Source organism: Panthera tigris, chromosome A2 (assembly GCF_018350195.1).
Source record: "Panthera tigris isolate Pti1 chromosome A2, P.tigris_Pti1_mat1.1, whole genome shotgun sequence".
Taxonomy (NCBI): domain Eukaryota; kingdom Metazoa; phylum Chordata; class Mammalia; order Carnivora; family Felidae; genus Panthera; species Panthera tigris.
Genome location: NC_056661.1, coordinates 62332657 through 62352941, shown reverse-complemented (window position 1 = coordinate 62352941; position 20285 = coordinate 62332657). Strand labels below are relative to the sequence as shown.

The window sequence follows — 20285 nt, the reverse complement described above, 5'->3', positions numbered from 1 at the left end:
CAGCAACCCCCGTGTCTCCCTGAGCAAGCACCACCGACCAGGCATGAAATTAAGGGTGAACGAGTTAACAGATGTGACGTTACTATCCACGTGTGCTGGGGTCGTGCGCGTGAGCAAATAGGGGATGGACAGGGTGCCAAGGTAAAGAGGCGGGACAGCATCTGAAGAAGGGAGATGTCTGTGCAGGCAGGTGCGTACGGGGCATGCTCATGAGTCAGGGAAACATCCTGTGTCTCTGCTCCGTCCTGGGCTGTCCTAAAGCAAAATGCAAGTAGTCTGACCCCAAAGTGGACCCCGAAGCCTGATAAGGGGTGAGGGGTCTCAGATCATAAAGTCCCCAGGCGCCTGCAGCCATCAGGGGGCCTGGCCGGGTCGCGTTCTAGCCACCAAGGATCCTCCGTGCGCCCTTGGCGAGGGGAGGGCGGGCTCCGTCCCGGCCTCAGGTGCACCAAGATCCCTCCTGGGAGAAACAGGAAGTGAACAAAGGTAGGTGAGACAGTGGCAGGTTGGGACACCACACTCGGTGACAGAAGCCAGATGGCAAAGGACACGTGGTGTGTGATTCCGTTTATAGGAAACGTCTGGAACAGGCCAGTCCACAGAGGCTGCCAGGGGCGGAGGGAGGGTGCGTGGGGCTTCCTTTTGGGAGATGAAATGTTTTGGAACTAGAACAAACAAAAAGTGAAAGAAAATAGGAAGCACCCTTTGAGAAAGTGTGGTCGGGTCTTAATTAAGGTCTGTGTGCTCCCTGCAGTAAAATCACCTGCAGCCCACGTGTCTCTCTGTCAGGCTCCCCAGGGGATGAGCCACCGGGCGGAAGATTCCGGAAGCTCAGCCTCGGGCAGTATGACAACGATGGTGCGGGGCAGCCGGCCTTCCCCAAGTGTGGATGGGGAAAGACCCCGGGTGCGGAACAGGCTGTGAGCCTGGCGCCTTTCCTGTCTCCAGCGGACGCCAAGGAGGTACACACCGCCACCTGACAGCGGGGCCTGCACACTTCCCGATCGTGGTCCTGTTGACACCCCAGAGTCCCTCCTGTCTCACAGATGGGGTTCCTCCCGGAAGAGCAGGGGGTGTGGTCGGGAGAGCCCGGGTGCACGGCCCTCCCCAGAGGGCACGGCGTGGCCACCGTAGGCTCCTCTGAGCCTCTGCGCCCTGATTGCACAGTGGGGTGAGGTGGGAGTGGGCAGGTGGCTGAAGGTGGACGGCGGTGGCCAGGGGCACACAGACTCCCCGGGAGGGAAGCAGGAAGGAAGTGGGTCGGGGTGGGTGTGGGGCCCCGTGGTGGGATCCACGGAGCATCTTCCAGGGGGTGCGGCTGAGATATTGCAGGTAGACAGGTCGGAACCCGGTACTCTGAGCCCTCCCCTTCCGTGTCTTCCTCCTCGTCGGGGGTTGGGGGGGGGGGGAGATTGGAGCCCAGAATAGACCAGAAGAGAGACGTTTGGGATGAATACTTCCAGACTGTTCTCTGTGCCGTGGGTGTGTCTGTGTTCTTTCACGTACCCACCGGCACACCACAGGTAGCGATGATTTTTATCCTGTTTTTCCCCCGAGCGCCCGCGTCCCCAAGCTGAGCCGTCTCTGTGTGTGTCGGGGGGTGGACAGGCCGCAGGGATGTCCCTCTTCCTTCGTGTTACTGAAGCTCTTCCCAGTTTTCCGTGGCCGCCAGTGGCAGGGCTGTGCGTGGGGACGCGGCCTCCTGTCCCCGCACAGTGGGCCAGTCTGGGCCCGCCGTCAGGAGGTGGCCTTCACCTGACTCCCTGTGCCAATTCCAGACGGTGGCTGCCGCGTACCCCCCAGACCCCGATGGGATCAGTGGCAGGGACTTCTCTCCAACCAAAAGCAGCAGTGACTCACCCTCTCCCACGCCCGCGTTTCCCGTGTCTCCGGAAACACTGTATGGTAAGAACGGAGCCAGGCTCGCGGTGGGCAGGGCACCCCGTCAGGGAGGATGCGGCCACAAGGGCTCCGCTCTGCTTTCTTTTCCAGTGACGACGCCCCCGCGTTATGCGCCGTTCAGCCCGCCCGGGTCGCAGATGGGCAGCGCCAGCGGTCTGTACAGAGGCGCTCACGGTAAGAGTCTGTCCTCCCCCCGCCTGGGCGTCTCACGCAGAAACCTTTTCGCGAGTGTCCAATCTCCAGAGCCTGGAAAGCGAGGAGGGCTGTCACTGTGCCGTGCAGATGCTGGGGGCTGACCACCACCTGTGTCCTGTGGGTGCACGTCTGCGGTACATCCCGGGTCTGCCACTCGAGCAAGCTGGGAGGGGCGGTGGGCTCTGGGGCGGAGAGTCTCTGCTACTCCACTCCTCCCTGCCCAGAAGCTGGAAGAAGGCCTGCCCTTTACAGAGGAACTGGGGCCCCAGGGCCGGGGAGCTCCCTGCTCCGCAGCAGGGCTGCCCGCCCGAGACCCCCAGCCGCTGTCCTGGATCTTCCCAGGGGAGTGACGGCTGTCGGGAGGGGTCTGTCGCAGCCCCCGAACACTTTCCATACGCAGCGCGGTGTTCAAGTACGACATGTGGGCCCCGGGAGGGAACGGTAGCTGAGCAGCAGTGAAGGGGCCGCTCTACACCCCTTCCTGCGGACACCCCCCCACCACTTGTCTTGAGAGTCCAGGACGGGCTGACCTCAAGCATGACCTCAGGCACATGGAGAGGGGCTATAGTTAGAGCCCAACGTCCATTTAGTATTATTTTTTAAATGTGTGTTCATTTTATTATTTAAAATTTTTTTAATGTTTGTTTATTTTTGAGAGAGAGACAGAGCATGAGCGGGGGAGGGGCAGAGAGAGAGGGACACCCAGAATCCGAAGCAGGCTCCAGGCTCTGAGCTGCCAGCACAGAGCCCGATGCGGGGCTCGAACCCACAAACAATGAGATCATGACCTGAGCTGAAACGAGACGCTCAATGGATTGAGCCCCCCAGGCGCATTTGAAAATCTTTCTTCTCTGTGAGTGTGGATTCCTTCTGCTGGTTTTCTCCTGCGGAAGAAGGCTCCCTGAATGGTCGTCTCGCACAGTTTTTGGGAGAGCACGTAACTCCCGCCTCCTTCCCCAGCAGTGGTTGTCGTGACGACAGCTGGTGCCCCGTCCTTCCTTTCCTAGAGAAAACCGGATCTGTGCGTCCTTTAGAGGAAGGGCTGTCCTTCTCCCCAAGTCCCCTGTGGCTCCAGGACCATACTGTGTCTCTGTCCGCGCAGAGCCCAGCGGTCACACTGCCCCCTTTCCTAGCAGGCGGGAGTAAAGTGCGGAGTAGGGAGAGGGTGCGCGGTGCTGGTGCACGTGTGTGTTCCGTAAGCGTCATGTGGAGAAGTCTGTTCTGTACTGAGACGATGTAGATGGTGGCAAACACAGGGACTTCGTTCCCACCTCCTCCCCCACCAGCCCACCACGACCGAGGGCTGATGTCGGTGTATCGAGACCAGCTTTGTTGGAGACGTGCTGGTGGCGGCCGGGGGTGTGGATGATCAGCCCGAGGACAGAAAATGCCGGAAAGAACCTTCAGGTTGAGCAGCAGCCCCTGACTTGGCCTCTGGGGTCCCTGTGTGGAGTATCAACCCTTCCGGAACTTGAGAAAGGCCTGGAGAGGGGAACGGTGTGGGTGGGGCCGGTGGGGCCCATGGCCCCACGCAGCCAGCACACGTTCGACATCAGCATAGCCAGCGCATCGTCCTAGTTCCTTCCCTGTGTAAATGTCCCCGTGGGAGACGTAGGGCTTTGATTTCAGATACAAGAAGCGAACGCGTTACAGGGAGTGTATTTCATCCTAAGAACACCCGTGAGTCTTCTGGGGTTTTTGTCCGGCCGTCCTGACGCAGTTGGTCCCTCATTCTGGGTGGCAGGTGACTCCCCTGGGTGGTGGGTGACTTCCCCGGACCGCGGGTTGTTCCGTGGTGACTGCACTAGCTCATGCGTAGTCCACGTTGGCTCTGTGTTCTTCCCAGTGTGATTTCTCTCACGTTGTGGTCACGTGACGGGGCTGTCCTACTCACAGGTGAGGAAACTACACAGAGAGGTGAAGCACATCCCCCTGAGCCACACAGCAGACACAGGTCCGCCTCACTCCCCAGCCGGGGGCTTTTGATCCAGGGTGTTACAGTAGACAGGATTCGGTTTTCACTTTCCTCAGCTAGACCAGGAGTGACTTCGTGTCAGTGCTGGGAAAGCACAGGGATGGTCTCAGGGGGCTGGGATTTGAGTCCTATCATGGAAGAACCATGCCTCCGACTCAGCGCCCCTCTGAGCCTGTTTCCTCATCTGCAGGTACAACAGTGCCCCATTTGGGACCAGTGTGCCGTGTCGGGGTGGGCTCCGCCAGGCAACTTAATGCCTGCTTCTGTGTCACTTAGAGCCAAATGCCACTGTGTGGACACACGAGAGGATTTGCTTTAGATCCGCATCTAGAGGGTGGTGCTGTCATCCTTGCATGGACTAGATGTTGTTTTCCCCGTTCCTCCCGCAAGGTGAGACTGCACACCTGGCGGTCTGTGTGAAACAGGTGCCAGAGGCTGAATGGTGGGGGGAAAAAGCAGACTGACCATGGGTACTGGGACCACGGAACCCGAGGGGACCACATCCTGGGATGTGAAATCACAGAGCCAGAAGAAAGCGTGCCATGCTTCCTCCTGGTAACGGGAGAATTCCCAAACGCCTGGAAATGAAGCAGCCCATAATTCGTGGGTCCAAGAGGAACTCTCAAGGGAAATCCGAAAGCATCTTGACCTGAATACAGCAAAAGTAAAACATTTCAAAATTGGTGGGAGAGACCTCAAACACAGTGCTGATGGGAAAGTTCACGGCCATAAACATACCCGTTGTCTGGAATGGGTATCTTTGAACTCCTGCCTCCAGGACCCCAAGATGGCCAGAGGGGAGAAAATAATACATATAAGCAGAACCAATGAAATTACAATAATATAATAGACAATATATAATATAAGATCAATGAAGTTATGAACAAGGAAATGAGAAAAAGTAAATGAAAAAAAAGCGGCTTCTTTGAGGAGATCAGGAAAGTTGACAGATCTCTCTAAAGACAGACAAAAAAAGGGGAAGCACAGATTAGTAATGTCAGCAGTGAAGGGGGGGGCCTGTCACTGCAGACCCTGTGGACAGGATCGGGACAGTGGCTCCATACCCAGGGGTTAGTGGTGAGCACGTGTGGTGACCACTCGCCCAACGTGAAACAGACAGTGTGATGCTGTGTAACTATCAAGGAAATTGAATTTGTAATTTACACATTTTCCCCCGGAAGAAATCTCCCGGCCCTGATGGTTTTACTGGAGAATTGTACCAAATATTTAAAGAACAATTAACACTAATTTTACACAACCCCTTCTAGAAACATAGAATTCGTTCTATGAAGACAGAGTTACCCTAGTACCAAACCCAGACACAGACAACAAAAAGGAAAAGATAGACCGATATCCCTTATGAACAGACTCAAAATCCCTTAACCAAACATGAGTAAATAGAACCATAGTATATATAAAAAATTACACACCTTGACCAAATGGGATTTATTCTAAGAATGCAAAGCTCCTTCAATATCCATCAGTGTAATCCATCATACTTAATGGATAAAGAAGAAAAATCACATGATGTTATATTCGTAGATGCGAAGGAAATTTTTTGGACAAAATCCACATCTGTTCATGACTGTAAATTCCCGGTAGAATAGCTCAGAGGGGAGCTTCCTCAGCCTCAAAAAAAGAATCTTAAAAACCCTGCAGCTTGCACATAATGCTAGAAATTCTACAGGGGGCATTGTGCAAGAAAAGGAAATACAAGACGAGAGTGGAAGGGAGGAAATAAAGCTGCCCCTTCTTGCAGATTCACGATTTATCTTTGTGGAAAATTCCCAGGAATCTATAAAAAAATCTCCCAGAACAATTAAGTCAGCTGGTTGCAGGGCACCAGAGAAACACACAAAAATCAATTATATTTCTATATACCAGCAGTGAACGCGTATAGACCTCAGTTAAATATACAGTGCTATTTATAATAGGTCGAAAAAGTGAATACTAAAGCGTAAGCCAAAGAAAACATGCAAGTCTCATATGTCGAAAACTCCATGGTGTCGGTGAAGAATAATCAAAGAAGATATACATAAGTGGAGAGAAATACCGTGTTCATGAGTTGGAACACTCACCCTGGTGAACATGTTGGTTCTTCTCAAACTTATGTACAGTTTTAACACAATTCCTATAAAATCCAAACAAGGTTTTTTTTGTAGATCTAGGCAAGACAATTCTAAAGCTTATATGGAAATGCAGGGGAACTAGGATAGCTAAAATAATTTTGATGTTTATTTATTTTTAAGAGAGAGAGAAAGAGAGACAGAGCGTGAGTGCGGGAGGGTCAGAGAGAGAGGGAGACACAGAATCTGAAGCAGGCTCCAGGCTCGAAGTCATGAACTAAGAGACCATGACCTGAGCCAAAGTTGGACGCTTAACCGACGGAGCCTCCCAGGCGCCCCAGGATAGCTAAAATAATTTTGAAAAAGAATAAAGTAGGAGGCATGGGCTAATAACTAAGTTCTAGACTTTCTGGGTCACCAGAAATCAGGACTGTGTGGTGTGGGGTGGGGCGTGGTACAGACACAAAACTAGTGGAATGGAATAAAAAACCCCAAAATACACCCCCACAAATATGCCCAACTGATTTCTTTTGGAAAAGGTGCAAAAGCAAGTTCAATGAAAGAAAAACTGTCCTTTTCACAAATCTGTAGCCACTGGGGACCCACAGTCAAAAAAAAAGGGGGGGGGCATGCCTGGGTGGCTCAGTCAGTTAAGCCTCCGACTTCAGCTCAGGTCATGATCTCACAGTTGGTGGGTTTGAGCCCTGCATCTGGCTCTGTGCTGACAGGTCAGAGCCTGAAGAAGGCTTCGGATTCTGTGTCTCCCTCTCTCTCTGTGGTCCTCCTCTGTGCTCGCTCGCTCTCTCTCTCTCAAAAATAAGTAAAACAAACAAACAAAAAAACCCCAAAAAGAACATCAACCAAAGTCTTGTATCTTATACAAAAATTAACCTTAAATGGATCACAAACTAAAATATAAAACTATAAAACTTTTAGGAAAAACAAATAGAAAATCTTCGGGATCCCAGGCTAAGCGAGAGTTAGCATTCAGAGCACAAAAGGAAAGATTGATAAAGTTAGACACCATCAAAATTGAAAGAGTTTGCTTCAGGAAGAGACTGCTAAGGGGTTGAAAGGGAAACATCAGACTGAGAGAAAGTCTTTGCCCTCTACATACTGAGAAACAACGTGATCAGAACGCGGGTATAAGCCCAGAGACCCCTCACTGAGGAGGATGGACAGACAGCAGATAAGCATGTGAAGGATGTCCAGCGCCATGAGCCACCAGCGAGATGCTAGTGTAGACCTCGGGATCACTACGGACCTAGCAGAATGGGAAAAATAAAAAATAGCGTCAGCACCAAATGCTGGTGAGGATGTGGAGAAATGGGAAGTCTCGTTTACTGCTGGTGGGGGTGTAAAATGGTGCTGCCTCTCTGTGGGAAATGGTCTGGCACTTTCTAAAAAAAACAAAACAAAACAAAACAAAAAACAAAAAAAACTATGCAGTGGACCCCTGAGTTTTTATCCTGAAGAAATAGACTTCCAGTCACACAAAAACCCCTCCGCAGGGATTTGTAGTGGCTCTGTTTTTAGTAGCCCACAGCTGGAGACAGCCTAGATGTCCTTTAGCAGGTGAATGGTCACACGGTCCGAGCTCCATCCACACGGTGAAACCCAGCCAACTCCTGACAACATGGAATAACCTGGATGAGTTTCCAGAGCAAAGTCATTCCTTAAAGTTGACATACTGTATGGTTCCATGTCTGTAACGCCCTTGCCATGGCAGAATTGTAGAAAGAATTATAGGGTTTTCTAGGGGTTTATAGGAAGGACAGAGGGGGGAAGGATGTGGGGGAAGGTGTGGTTTTAGAGGGGCCCTTGTGGGTGAGGATGTTGCCTGTGTTGGCTGTATCAACGTCAAGGTCCTGGTGTCCTTCTGTAAGATTCTGCCTTTGGGGCAAAGGATAAGGAGGATAGGACTATTGTCAATAGTGCTGCTATAAACATTGGGGTGCATGTGCCCCCCTTTGAATCAGCATTTTTAAAAATTCAGTCTTTCCTTTTAGTTATTTGCTTAGTTATGTATTTAAGTTTATTTTTGAGAGAGACAGAGAGAGAAAGCACACGTAAGGGAGGGGTAAGAGAGAGAGGGAGAATCTGAAGCAGGCTCCAGACTCTGAGCTGTCAGCACAGAGCCCCACACAGGGCCCCAGCTTGCCAACCGTGAGATCATAACCTGAGCTGAAGTCAGATGCTTAACTGACTGAGCCACCCAGGGACCCCTTGAATCAGCATTTTTGTATCCTTTGGATAAATTCCAAAGTAGTGCAATCGCTGGGTTGTAGGGTAGGATGAATGGATAAAGAAGATGTGATGTACGATGGAACGGAATAGTACTCAGCGATGAAAAAATGACATCTTGCCATTTGCAACAGCGTGGATGGAACTGGAGGGTATTATGCTGAGTGAAAGAGGTCAAGACGAAGATATCGTATGATTTCACTCGTGGAATTTAAGAAACACAACCAGATGAACACAGTAGTAGGGGAAGGGCAGGAAAACTAAGATGAAAACAGAGGAAGGCAAACCATAAGACACTATTAAATACAGAGAGCAAAGTGAGGGTTGATGGAGGGTAGGTGGTTGGCGGGATGGGCTGGCTGGGGGATGGGAATTAAGGAGGGCACCTGTTGCAATGAGCACCGGCTGTTACATACAAGACGAACCACTGGGTTCTCCTGAAACCAATACTACACTCTATGTTAACTTGAATTTAAATTTAAGAACTTCTAGACTAATATAATTTTTTATTGCAAAAAAAAGGGGGGGTATGGGGCATCCTTGTGTAACGCTTGATAGCTGTGTGTGAATTTACAAGGGGCTCAAACTCTTAAGTTCGGTGTAAATCCCACTGGGGGAGACGGTTCAGGTGTGGTTGAAGAGAGAGTATTGGCTGCCAGTTGACCAGCTGGGGGTGGGGGGGTGGTTTCTATCCTATGGTTCTGCCTCCTTCTGTATGTGTTTGGGATTCTGCATGATGAGAAGTTAAAGTATAGGTAAGAGAGTCCTTGGTGGTGGGTGCGGTCCTCACGCGTGCCCTGGGCACTTGTGGTCAACCAGCCCCACTCTCCTGGAAGTGCAGGGCATGATCCGGGAGGATCAGTGATCCCGGGGTGGCGAGGACCCCAGGAGAGGACCCAGTGTGTTCGGCCAGTTCACACCGGTTGTTGCCTGTTGAGGAGGTCTGCGAGTTTGAAGCGGGAGCAGGGCTAAGCGCTAACTAGGCTAAGGGAGAAATAGCGGGTTTCTCATTTTGTTGCTGTGACCATTACAGTCTCAGGGACGTTCTGGCTTCGTTTCAGCACACAGTTAGCAGAACTCTACTTTGCAGAAACCCTCTCTGTGTCCCTCTGAGTCTGCAGAAACCCAGACCCACCAGACAGGTGTCAGAGAGGGTGATAGGCACCGGTGCAGGTGGGAAAGACAGCCTGCAGGGGAGATCTGGGCTACACTTCAGCACAGGGACAGGTCAGTGGGTGGAAAGTTACTGAGAGGCAGGGCAAGGGAAGGGGGTGTTTTGCAAAACTGGCCCAGCAGGATTCTTGCTGCTGGAGGGCAGAGGCTTGGACACAGGGTGGGGATGACTTTGCAGAATCCTGGCCACATCAGGGCACTCTGAGGCCGGCTGGCCAAGGGGCCTCTGGAGAAGGGGCTCCCAGGTCCTGAGTCCTGTTTGGTCACAGAGGCACTCTGTCGCAGGTCAGGCCCATCCTGCAGCTTGGCGTCGGGTGCAGCGCGTGCTCCCTGGGCCACAGGTCCTGTGCTCTGGTCTCCCTCTGGCCACCTGGTTTCAGTGGCGGCCTGCCTGGCGGAGCCTCCTGCCATTCATTCACCCCTCACCAGACACCAGCCCCTCCTCAGTGAACAAGCCAGATAAACAGAGAGTGTGTCAGCATGTGCACCAGGAGTACTGGGAGATTCAGGAATGAGAAGCCGGGGTGGGGGTGGGGGGAGAGTCAGAGCCCAGACAGCCCCTCCCTGCTGTTGGGGGGCCTCAGTAAGCTGCTCTCACGGCGCCTGCTCAGGGACCGAGGGACATTTAAACACTTGTCCCAAATAATCAGCACTTCAATCTGAATTCAGATCAGATACTATTTAATTCTCCAGGAGGCGGGTTGTAACCACCAGGGGTGCTGGTTAACTGGAAGGATTGGGGACAGGAGGGGACACAGGGTGGCGTCCTGTGAGGTTTTGAGGTTTCACATTTGACGCAGGGAGCCCCGTGAGGACGGAGACGGGCAGGTCTGACCCACCCAGGACCCTCCAGCGCCAGCCTGCAGTGGCAGCCCCGGACGGTTGATGGTGTGTGTGTGTGAAATGCCCCTCTGACCTGCCTGGTTACGCCCGGGAAACACGTGCACGCGGGGACGCCATCCTTAGACTTCTCAGAGATTCCATAATGGACCCTGGGACTCTGGTTTATAGTAAGACAGATCTGGTCTCCAGGCGCGCTTCCGGCACAGCTCCCAAACCCTCGGGGTTTCCTAAGTGGAGGAGCAGAAAGGTGTCTCTAGTGCTAACAGGAGTTTGGAAAAGCACCTGGGGGTGGGGCTGGTTGCCACGGAGACCGCCCACGTGGTCACAGGGGCGAGGCTGTCAGCCCCACCCCCTGACCTCGGGAGGAGGGGCTGCAGGGAGACCGCCCACGTGGTCACAGGAGCGTGGCTATTGGCCCCACCCTCTGACCTCGGGAGGAGGGGCTACAGCGGGACCGCCCACGTGGTTACTGGGGGAGCTGTCGGCCCTACCCCCTGGCCTCGGGAGGAGGGGCTGCAGATTGGATCCATCACCAATGGCCGATATTTCATCAATCAGGCTCCTGTAATGACACCCCCATAAAACCCAACAGACGGGTCCCGAGAGCTTCTGGGTTGGTGAGCACGTGGAGACGGGAGGACAGTGGGCCCCGGGGCGGCAGGGAGTTCGGCGCCCCCTCCCCATCCGCGCCCTGGGCAGCTCTCCCTTCCCTCTGTTCCTGACTTAATCCTTTTACAACAGACCAGCGATCTAGTGAGCGATCTGTCCCCCGAGTCCTGTGAGCGGCTCCAGCCAGTTCACCAAACCCTGGGAGGGGTCGTGGGAGCCTCTAGTTTGTAGCTGGTGGGTCAGAACCCAGGTGACACGTGGACTGGTGTCTGGAGGGGGGAGGGGCCGTGCTGGAGGATGAGCCCTCAGCTTGGGGGGTCTGACGCTGTCTCACCGGGTAGATGGTGTCAGTCAAGGCGAATTGTAGGAGCCCCAGCTGTGTCGTGTCGGAGAATTTCTTGTTGGGGTGGGGACCCCCTACACACTTTGGAATTGGGTGTGAAGCTTTTAAAGCCTCAGGAGGAAATGTGCTTCTTGAAAACAAAGTTTGAAGACCTTGCGTGAAGGGGTGATTTGCTCGCAAGCCTCATACAAGAAAAAGAGACAGAATGATGGAGTTCAGGATGTGAGCTGTTCTGTCATTTCTGATCCAATACTTAGTCTTGATATTTGTTTGCAAAGTGGGGAAAAAATGAGAGAATGTTTCATTATAAAATTTGCCTCTGATGTGATAGCAGCTTCAAATTTAATCCATGATAGATTTTTTTTTTAACTAGAGTAAAATGGAACATAAAACTAGCTGTTTTGTTTTTCAAGTTTATTTATTTATTTTGAGACAGAGTGTGTGAGTGGGGGAGGGAGAGAGAGAGAGAGAGAGAGAGAGAGAGAGAGAGAGAGAGAGAATGAATCCCAAACAGGCTCTGTGCTGTTGGTGCAGAGCCTGACTTGGGGCTTGAACTCACGAACTGTAAGATCATGACCTGAGCTGAGATCAAGAGTCGGATGCTTGACCGACTGCACCACCCGGGTGCCCTGAGACCAGGAGGAATTCTGATCCCCCGGCAGGACAGAGTATATAGGGCTTCACCCCTGGTCTTGGGGTAGTGCTGCTGGGACCCCTTGGAGTTGTATTCAAAGGGCCGAGACAGGGGACGTTTGCCAGAGGGAGCAGCCTGGAATGTCTCATTGAGAGAGAGTACTTGGAGGCAATGCTTTCTTTTTGTTTAAATAAAAAAAAAAAGGTGTCATTCTTCAAAGCTTGACAAATTGCAGAATGCTTCCACCAAGCATCCCCTTTCCTTCCTGTACCCGAGTTGGCTTTTTTTTTGAAATGCGATGAACTTGCGATGAGAGTGTTTACAATAGGAGTGAAGGCATGTGCTGAACATGAACGTGTGTGACGTTTACAGATGGCCCTGATTGCTTTGAATTTTGCAGATCCTGAAAACAAGCACATTTATATACATTATATACTGATCCTGTGTCCGTGTTTAGGTGCCTGTGTGTGAACGGAAAGGGCGTATCCATGTCTCTGCACACGTGTGATGCCCTTGCACACTGACCCGTGCACAACAGGGCCCCCTGACCCCACAAAATGGCTATGGATGAACAACTGTTGCCCAGATCCCTGACCCCCGAGGCCCCAGATTAAGAAAGTAAAGAAAGAAAAATTGAGTGTTTCAAAATCTATTTAAAAATAAACATCCTGGGATGCCTGGTTGGCTTAGTTGGTTAAGCGTCCGACTTCGGCTCAGGTCATGATCTCACAGTTCATGGGTTCGAGCCCCGCGTCGGGCTCTGTGCTGACAGCTTGGAGCCCGGAGCCTGCTTTGGATTCTGTGTTTCCGTCTCTCTCTCCTCCTCCCCTGCTTGTGTTTTGTCTGTCTGTCTGTCTCTCTCTCACAAAAACAAATAAACATTAAAAAGTTTTTTCTTTTTAAGTAAACATCCTGGTGGGCTGGTGGAGTCCGTGTTCGGCCAGGCTTGGGAATGAGAGCGTTCATTCACTTGAGTGAATGGAGCCCTGAAAATACGCACGTTGGCCTTCTGTGCAAGCACCTCGTCTGCTGAGCCGGCCAGCTTGCAAGTGCCCGCATGAACCGACTGTGTCCGACTGCGATGAATGCAGTCTTTTGTGTGCTTTCCTTTGGCTTAGAGGGGTCTTTGTGTTTCCCAATTTAGTGGACTCAGCTCATTGCTTCCCCCTCTGCTGGACTGTTTTTGAATCTCAGAGCGCTGAACTTCTGCGTTTCCCCAGTGGGGGCTGGAGGTGGGGGGGAGAAGGGAGGGTGTGTGTGTGTGTGTGTGTGTGTGTGTGTGTGTGTGTGTGTGTATAGAGATTGCTGTCCCCTTGATCCTGAGCCCTGCAGCCCCAGGCCTTGGTGACAGCTTCCGGGGGCCCTGCTCTCTGGTCTTACACAAGTTGTGGGACCTCTGGCATCTTTGAAACATAAACAACAGTTTAAGGAGCTGTGTCGTGGGTGGCATGGGGGGAGGTCTCTGAGAAAGGAAGGTGGATTCCAGCCTGTGGAGAGGATCACCTGCCAAAAATTTGCCTTCCCGTAAGTTTTTTGTTTGTTTGTTTTAATTCTGAATGCACTTCCAAAGCCCCGTCGGTTATCAACATTGAAACACTGGGCTCGGTCCTGGGACTGGACCGGTGGTTCGGCCTCCTGTCTGCCCCGCAGCAGCCCCTGGCATGTGTGCGGTGGGGAGTCCCCGCGGCCAGTCAGACACCTCTCGGAATGGGGGGGAGGGACCCAAAGGAAACGCGGGCACAGGTGCCATTTCTCTGACAGAGGCCCCGTTCCCGCCCCTCACGCACCGCGCACCCAGAGGTGAGCGCCACGGAGCACTGGGTAAACACCACGTGCTGCTGGGTACACTCAGGGAGGTCGTGGGTTACGAGGCCTGAGGAGGGCCAGACGTCTCTCGCGCCCCCCCCCCCCCCGCCCCGTTCCTGGCTGCCACCCGAGCCCCCAGGTTAGGGTGTGTCCCCGAGGGACAGAGGCCCTGACCAAACCACCGTTTAGGCAAAGAAACACAGTCTTTGGTTTAAATGCCATCACGTGTCAGTGCGTGACCGCACACATGTGGCGTGGACTAGAGCCTCAGATGGCTAGCGCCTGCACATATGCCTAGGTAGGCCTACGTTGAGGGATTCGTCGCTTTTTCAGCGTTTATTACGTGCCATGCCTTCGTGTGTGCTTCTGTAAGGGAGCGACTGTATAGAAAACCCAGAAGCCAGGGAAGTAAGAATTCAATAGTGGGGAGAAAAGGGAGAGTTTCCTTTCAGATGCTCCCGGGCCCAGTGTGCGCTCCAGTGGGTTTGTGGGTGAGTTCTGTGTGCCCATGGGTGCAGGTGGTCTCATACTAGGCAGATGGGCGGTCTGACCAGGCATTGGAGGACCTTGACATTGGGTGACCGTGTAGTCAGAGTATCACTGAGCTTGTGCAGTTGCTTTTAGTGTTTGCTTTTCATCCCTTCTCTGAAAAAGCCCATCAGTGGACTGGATCATAAGCAGCCCAGAGCAGCGCCTCCCCAGATGCTGGGGGTGGGGGTAGTGGACCCCCGGGAAAGCAGGGGGAGCGTGTCAGAACCACCCTGAGGACCCCTGTCTGATGTGTGTCGTTCAGGACCTTCCGGAGATCCCTCACTTCTGTGTTTCTAGGGCAGAGCCCTTGCTGAAGTCCTGCGTGCGGGTCTCCGATGCCTCCTCTCTGGGGTCCCGGGACCCCCTCCTGTGCACACAGGAGGAGCTTTTAGTCCTAAGACGTATCCTGCTGATACCCCAGTTGTTGGGTGTCGGGCTCAGCTTCATTGGGTGAACCCCAGGCGGGCGGGGTGCTTATCCGGGCCTGGTGAGGACCTGATGGGCCAGTGGGTGCCGTCTGAGCCGAGTGCTTGGAGGGAGGGCAGCCGGGCCGTGCGTGTGGGGCAGCATAGTAGACGGACTGTATCTGCATTTGACCTGTGACCCCACCGACCTGGGGGTGAGCCTGCCGGGGCCCAGCGAGGTGAGGGTGAGCTCGGGAGTGTCCTCCCGCTGACCCAGGTTGGGCTTGCAAGGTGGGGGTCAGCAGTTTCAGGGGACAGTCTCCTGACTTTTCATCGGTTGACTTGCTGCTACTCACAGCACAGCCATGAGACCAGCTTCATCCCTGTTGGGACCCCCAAGCAAAGAGGAGAAGGAGGCAGGACAGACACATCTCCAGAAGGTTCTAAAATGTCTGTAGACTCCCGCCCACGCCGAGAGCCCAGGTCAGGGAAGAGTTGCACCAAAGCCGCACGGTAGTGGCATTTGCAGAAAGCTTGTGCTGCTTCCCCTCTGCCCCACCCCCCCCGCCACCGCCCCGATGGCTGCCCCATACTCGTCAGGCCTGCGGTGGCGTCTGCCGGGCACCACGGGAAGGACCCACCCTGAGGAGTGCCTTCCTGGGCCCAGCCGCACGACGTGATCCTTCCTTTCTGTTCAGGCAGAGTTGACCACGGGAAGGGCCCGTCCATCCGCCGGCCGAGGCTGCCCTGCGCCATGGTCAGGCATTTCCGACATATCCTTTGCTCTCCCTCATGCACATAAACAATCCACAGGAAGTGCCCTGCCTGGACCTCGAGGACAGCGATCCAGGGATCTTCCTGGCCAGTAACAGAGAGGTGGCCCCGGGGGTCCTAGTGAGGGGCGCGGGCCTGCCGGCTTTCAGGCTTTCACCGGGGTGATGAGTGCGTCTGAGGGCCAGGCAGGCAGTGGCTGGAAGCTCCCCTGTGTGTGTGCGCCCGGGGCCAGTGCAGTGCTCCAGAGGCCCCGCTGGGACAGAGCAAGAAACGGGTGTCCCGGGAGGGACCTCATGCTCTGAGGGGGCCTTGCGGCCTTGGGGGAAGCCAGGCCGCAGGGGGATGGAGCACATACCTCCGTGTGACTGAGTGCGATGGTGTTCCAAGTCATGTAAAAATGCAGGGTCATTCGAAATGGGCTTTGAAGAGTGTATAAGAGTTCTTCACCAGTTTGTTTGTGGGGGCGGCAGTGTGGCTCTTCAGATAGAGGGAAGGACAGGAGCAGAGAAGAGGGAGGAGAGGGACCTAATGTTCAGGCCCACCAGCAGCCTGCTGGGGGAATAGGCTGGCAGCCAGGGGACCCAGCTAAGAGCTGGAAAGACATGGTAAGGTGGCGGGTGGCGGGTGTTGGAGTCCACCGTGGTCAGGAAGGAAACCTCCAGGGTTTGAGCAGGAGGCAGGTCCCTGGCTGCCCCGGGCTGGTGGGGGCAGCCCCGGTGAGCGGTGTGCCCCCATCGGGGGGACCCTGGTAGGCAGGGCAGGGCTGACCAAGGACTCCGGTGGCTGCTGGAGCTTCTCCATTGTGAGCGGGTATCCCAGAGGATCTGGTCCACTTTGGGGGAGGTGGGGCTGGAAGAGCATGTCCTGGGGTGCTGGTTGGGGGTCCTTCTCAAGAAGGGGGGCTTGCAGGGCCCCCTGGACTCGCTGTTCATCCCTTGGGTGACACCGGCCGAGGGGCTGAACCAGAGCTGGGGATGGCTTCAGCTGGGGGGTTTGTAAGAGGTTAAAGCAGGGAGAAGGGAGACTGAGAGGAAGCGAACCGCGCGGCCAGCAGGCGGGGCCGTGTCTGGAGGCAGCGACTGGGCAGGCGGCCCGCACAGCAGTCCCGGATTCTTTCTGCGGACGGGCTCTCCCCTGCCGCCCTCTGAATGGGCCTCCACGGAGGTGGCCGCCCCTGTCCCGCCCCGACCCCCCGGGACACCGGAACCCAGAGTCGCCCTGCCCCAGGGGTGGGGGACGCTGCTCACACACTGGGCCGCTAGGGACAGCCCGCGGAGGGAGCGCCTTCCGCCTGGCCCACGACTTCCCGGGCCCTTCCGTGGATTGAGTGGCGCCCCGAGCTGCCCAGGTAAGCGGCCTCTCTGGTCCACCCGAAGCCTGCTGGCATTGTGGGGGGGGGGGGGCGGGCTGAAACCTGAGCTCCCTGGAGGTGGGGGAGGGGTGGGGGGAGGGGACAGGGGTGCAGAGTCCCAGGACCTGGGAGCTGGGGAGCTAGACTTGGGAGGAGGGTAACTCTCCCCTCCCCGTGTCCCCTGTCACTTGGTGACAGCCCTCGGGCCCTAAGACTCTGCAATAGACACCCCAGCCCCAGAGCCCAGGGGGCCCCTCCTGCCAGAAGAAAGCCACGCTTTGTCTTGCCGAAAGCCTGGTTCACAGATGTGCGGCTTTGGGAGCCCGGCTGCTTCCCAGCACAGCACATTCTTTTGCTGAGACCGAGCAAGCCTGCCTGCCCTGATCCAGGGCTGTCCCGTCTGCCCCAGGCCCTGGGGGACGTCAGCTTTCCCCGTGGTGGAGGCCCGGGCTGCACCTAGGTGCTGTACTCAGCTTCCTGGGAGCTGTAGACTGTCAGCAAGTGTGGGAGGAGGCACTGGGAGCAGTCTGGGGTGGGGGTGGGGGGTCCCTCCCTGCAGCCAGAACCTGGGGAGTGGGGGTGGGGGTCTCTCCCTGCAGCCAGAGCCTGGGGGAGGGGGGTGTGGGACCCTCTCTGCAGCCAGAACCTGGGGGGGTGGGGGTGGGAGTCCCTCCCTGCAGCCAGAACCTGGCGGGGGTGGGGGTGGGGGTGGGGGATGGGGTCCCTCCCTGCATCTGTCCTCCGACTGCACCCATGAGAGCCTACAGGACGTGGACAGGGCAGGTGCCTGGGTCTGAGGGGCCACCCGGCACCCGTGCCCAAGGGTAGTGCTGGCCTCCACATCTGCTGACCCCTGGGCTGGTGCCACACCATGCCGGTGCTGTAGCTGGAAGGATGGGGACGGGTAAGAGGGAGAGACGGGAAAACCCCAGATGCTTCATAGGGTTCAAAGGTATTCAGCCTCTTGAAGAAAGAGAAGCCCAAACCGGTCAGTCGTCGCCTTCTGGTTCTTTCCCCGGAGGGTCTTGTGTGTGCTCCCTTCCAGAATTGGGAGATTCCTCCGCTCCTGCCCAGAAGGTAGTGTCTGTTCCAGTGTTACCCCCGGTTTAATGCGTTAAAATGTACACAGTTCATACATGGGAGTAATTTCCTGTAAATTTCTTGCACACATCAAGATACTAGAAATTGGGTAGCATGGGAGTGTTTTTCTGACTCCTGAGGTGTGAGATTCGAGAGTTTTGGTCCGTTGATTGCAGGAGAAGAGAGTTCGTTCTGTCCTTCCATCAGTGTCAGTGGCCGGAGATGCCTTACCCGCCTGTGCCTTCTCAACATGCAGGGGACTCCCTGCCCACGGTGGCATCTGTTGTATTTGGGGGGGAAGAGTCAGTACCTTAGGGCTAGGTTTTGACTTGGACGTCTCCCCAGTGAGGGGAGAAGTCGTCTCGGGGCAAGAACATAGGTTTCCGAGTCACAGAGATGAGCTGGTCTCCTTTGACCAAGGGTCTTTTTTTTGTTGTTAATTAAGTGTATTTTTTAAAGTTTATTTTTACTTATTTTCGGGGAGAGAGAACATGAGCAGGGGAGGGGCAGAGAGAAAGAGAGAGAATCCCAGGCAGGCTCTGAGCTGTCGGCACAGAGCCTGACACGGGGCTCGAACCCATGAACCGTGAAATGGTGACCTGAGCTGAAATCAAGAGTCAGACACTCAACCAACTGAGCCACCAGGCGCCCCCCAAGTTTGTTAATTAAACCTCGCTGTTCAGAAGCTCGTCCACAATGCAAGGCTAATGGTTTGCACACGGGAACGTTTTCATGAGGATTAAAGAAAGTTGATATGTGTGACGTAACCAGGATTTTAAAACCTTTTGGAGAAATCTGATGTGAAAGCCATGGGCATCCAGAGCTGCTCACACAGCATTGGTCTGAGGGCGGGATGAAGGTCTGGGTTGGAGGGTCCCTCTGTCAGTTGGAGGCACACAGATTATGCGTTCAGGACCGCTTGTGGAAAGATGTCCCCAACTGCTACCTGTCTGACTTTTGTGTGTCCTGTCCTTCCATGTCTTCTCCCTGTATTTGAAGAAAGCAGCAAAGTGCTGTCCGAAAGCATTAGGCTGCCGAGCTGAGTTGGAGTCAGGACGGTGGCCATGAGGTTGTGTGGCTGAAGGATGTTAAGTGACCCGTGGAGGCTGGTGGCTCTGCAGGCATCAGTGGCCCGCTGGCCTTGGTGCCGAGTTGGGTCTGTGGCGAATTCCTCCCCATTCACTTTACCTAAGGCCACCTGAGACCAGTCGTCCATGCTGGCATTCCCCTGTGACATGGAGGGAACTGGGTCACAGGAACAGTGAGAGCTGGGGTCCAGACCACGCCCACTGTCCACTCCATCCTGACAGGATGTAAGTTGAGGAGCACTGGACCGAGGAATCGGGGAACCAGCTCAGCTTCCCTTTCTGCCACTAACTAGTGTCGGCCTCGAGCCATGTTCTCTGTCTGATACTTGACAGGTGATTAGCCTCAGGGAGATCAGGTGGGTGCCAGGTAAACCAGGTCAAGGAAAGTGACACAGACTTTTACAAACTCAGTGGGAGAGAATGGGGTTGGAGGACCCAAGGATGAGCCAGCTTTCCCAGGTGATTGAGTGCAGAGAGAGAAGCTTCTAGAATGTTATGGAGCTCTTTGACAGTGCTTGAGAGGGTAAGAAGAAGGGTCCCCGAAGATGAGATTTGGTCCTAGAAGATGTGGGTGTTGGGACCCCTCCTTGTGGCTGTTACAGGGGCAGATGTGACACAGTCTGTCCAGGGCAGAATCTTTGAGAAGGATGCCGTTTTCCAGCTGTCTTGTCCCTTCTGCTGTCTGTAGACTTTCCGTCTTCAGCAGGGTCTTGGCCTTTGGGCTGGGCGAAGGCAAGCCAGGAATGACATGGAGGCAGCTGAAGGAAAACTGGGGTAATAAAGCCGATTGCACACTGTCTGAAGTGACACTTCTTTTGTTAATAGGGGAACGTTTACAAGTTTAGTAAGGAGATGTTTAAAAAGATACAAATAAAGGAGGAGAAAGACCGTGTTCCTGGGTAGGAAGATAACGTCGTGAAGGTGTCACATCTTACCAACCTCGTGTGTGCATTTAATGTAGTTCCAATCAGAACACCGATGGGTTTCTTGCAATGGGACTTGATGAAGTGCTTTTAGAAGTCACGGAGTAAAGGATCTTAGCTAGGGTCCCGCCACGGGACGCGAGGACTTGCCAGTGAGCCGGAGAATTGAGCGTGCAAAGGGCCTGTCCATCACCTGTGAGGTGAAGGTGAGACCAGACTCACAGCGACTAGAAGTCTGGTTCGAGAAAAGGGGGTGCTGTCCACGGGAAAGGGGCTGCTCTGCAGAGAATCCCAGAACGGTTTGCCACGCGGACAAGGGCAACGTGGACCCCTCTCTGCCGCGT

At 54.5% G+C, this 20285-nt stretch overlaps 1 protein-coding gene across 1 annotated transcript in view; it reads left to right on the top strand.

The window, feature by feature from the left end:
* The window catches only part of TNS3 (tensin 3), a 215631-nt gene that overhangs the window by 155152 nt on the left and 40194 nt on the right, over window positions 1-20285 (top strand). Inside the window, exons 18-20 of the mRNA XM_042977197.1 lie at window positions 790-962; window positions 1779-1905; window positions 1993-2076. Of these exons, the coding sequence (XP_042833131.1) occupies window positions 790-962; window positions 1779-1905; window positions 1993-2076 (384 nt within the window). The remainder of the gene's footprint in view (window positions 1-789; window positions 963-1778; window positions 1906-1992; window positions 2077-20285) is intronic.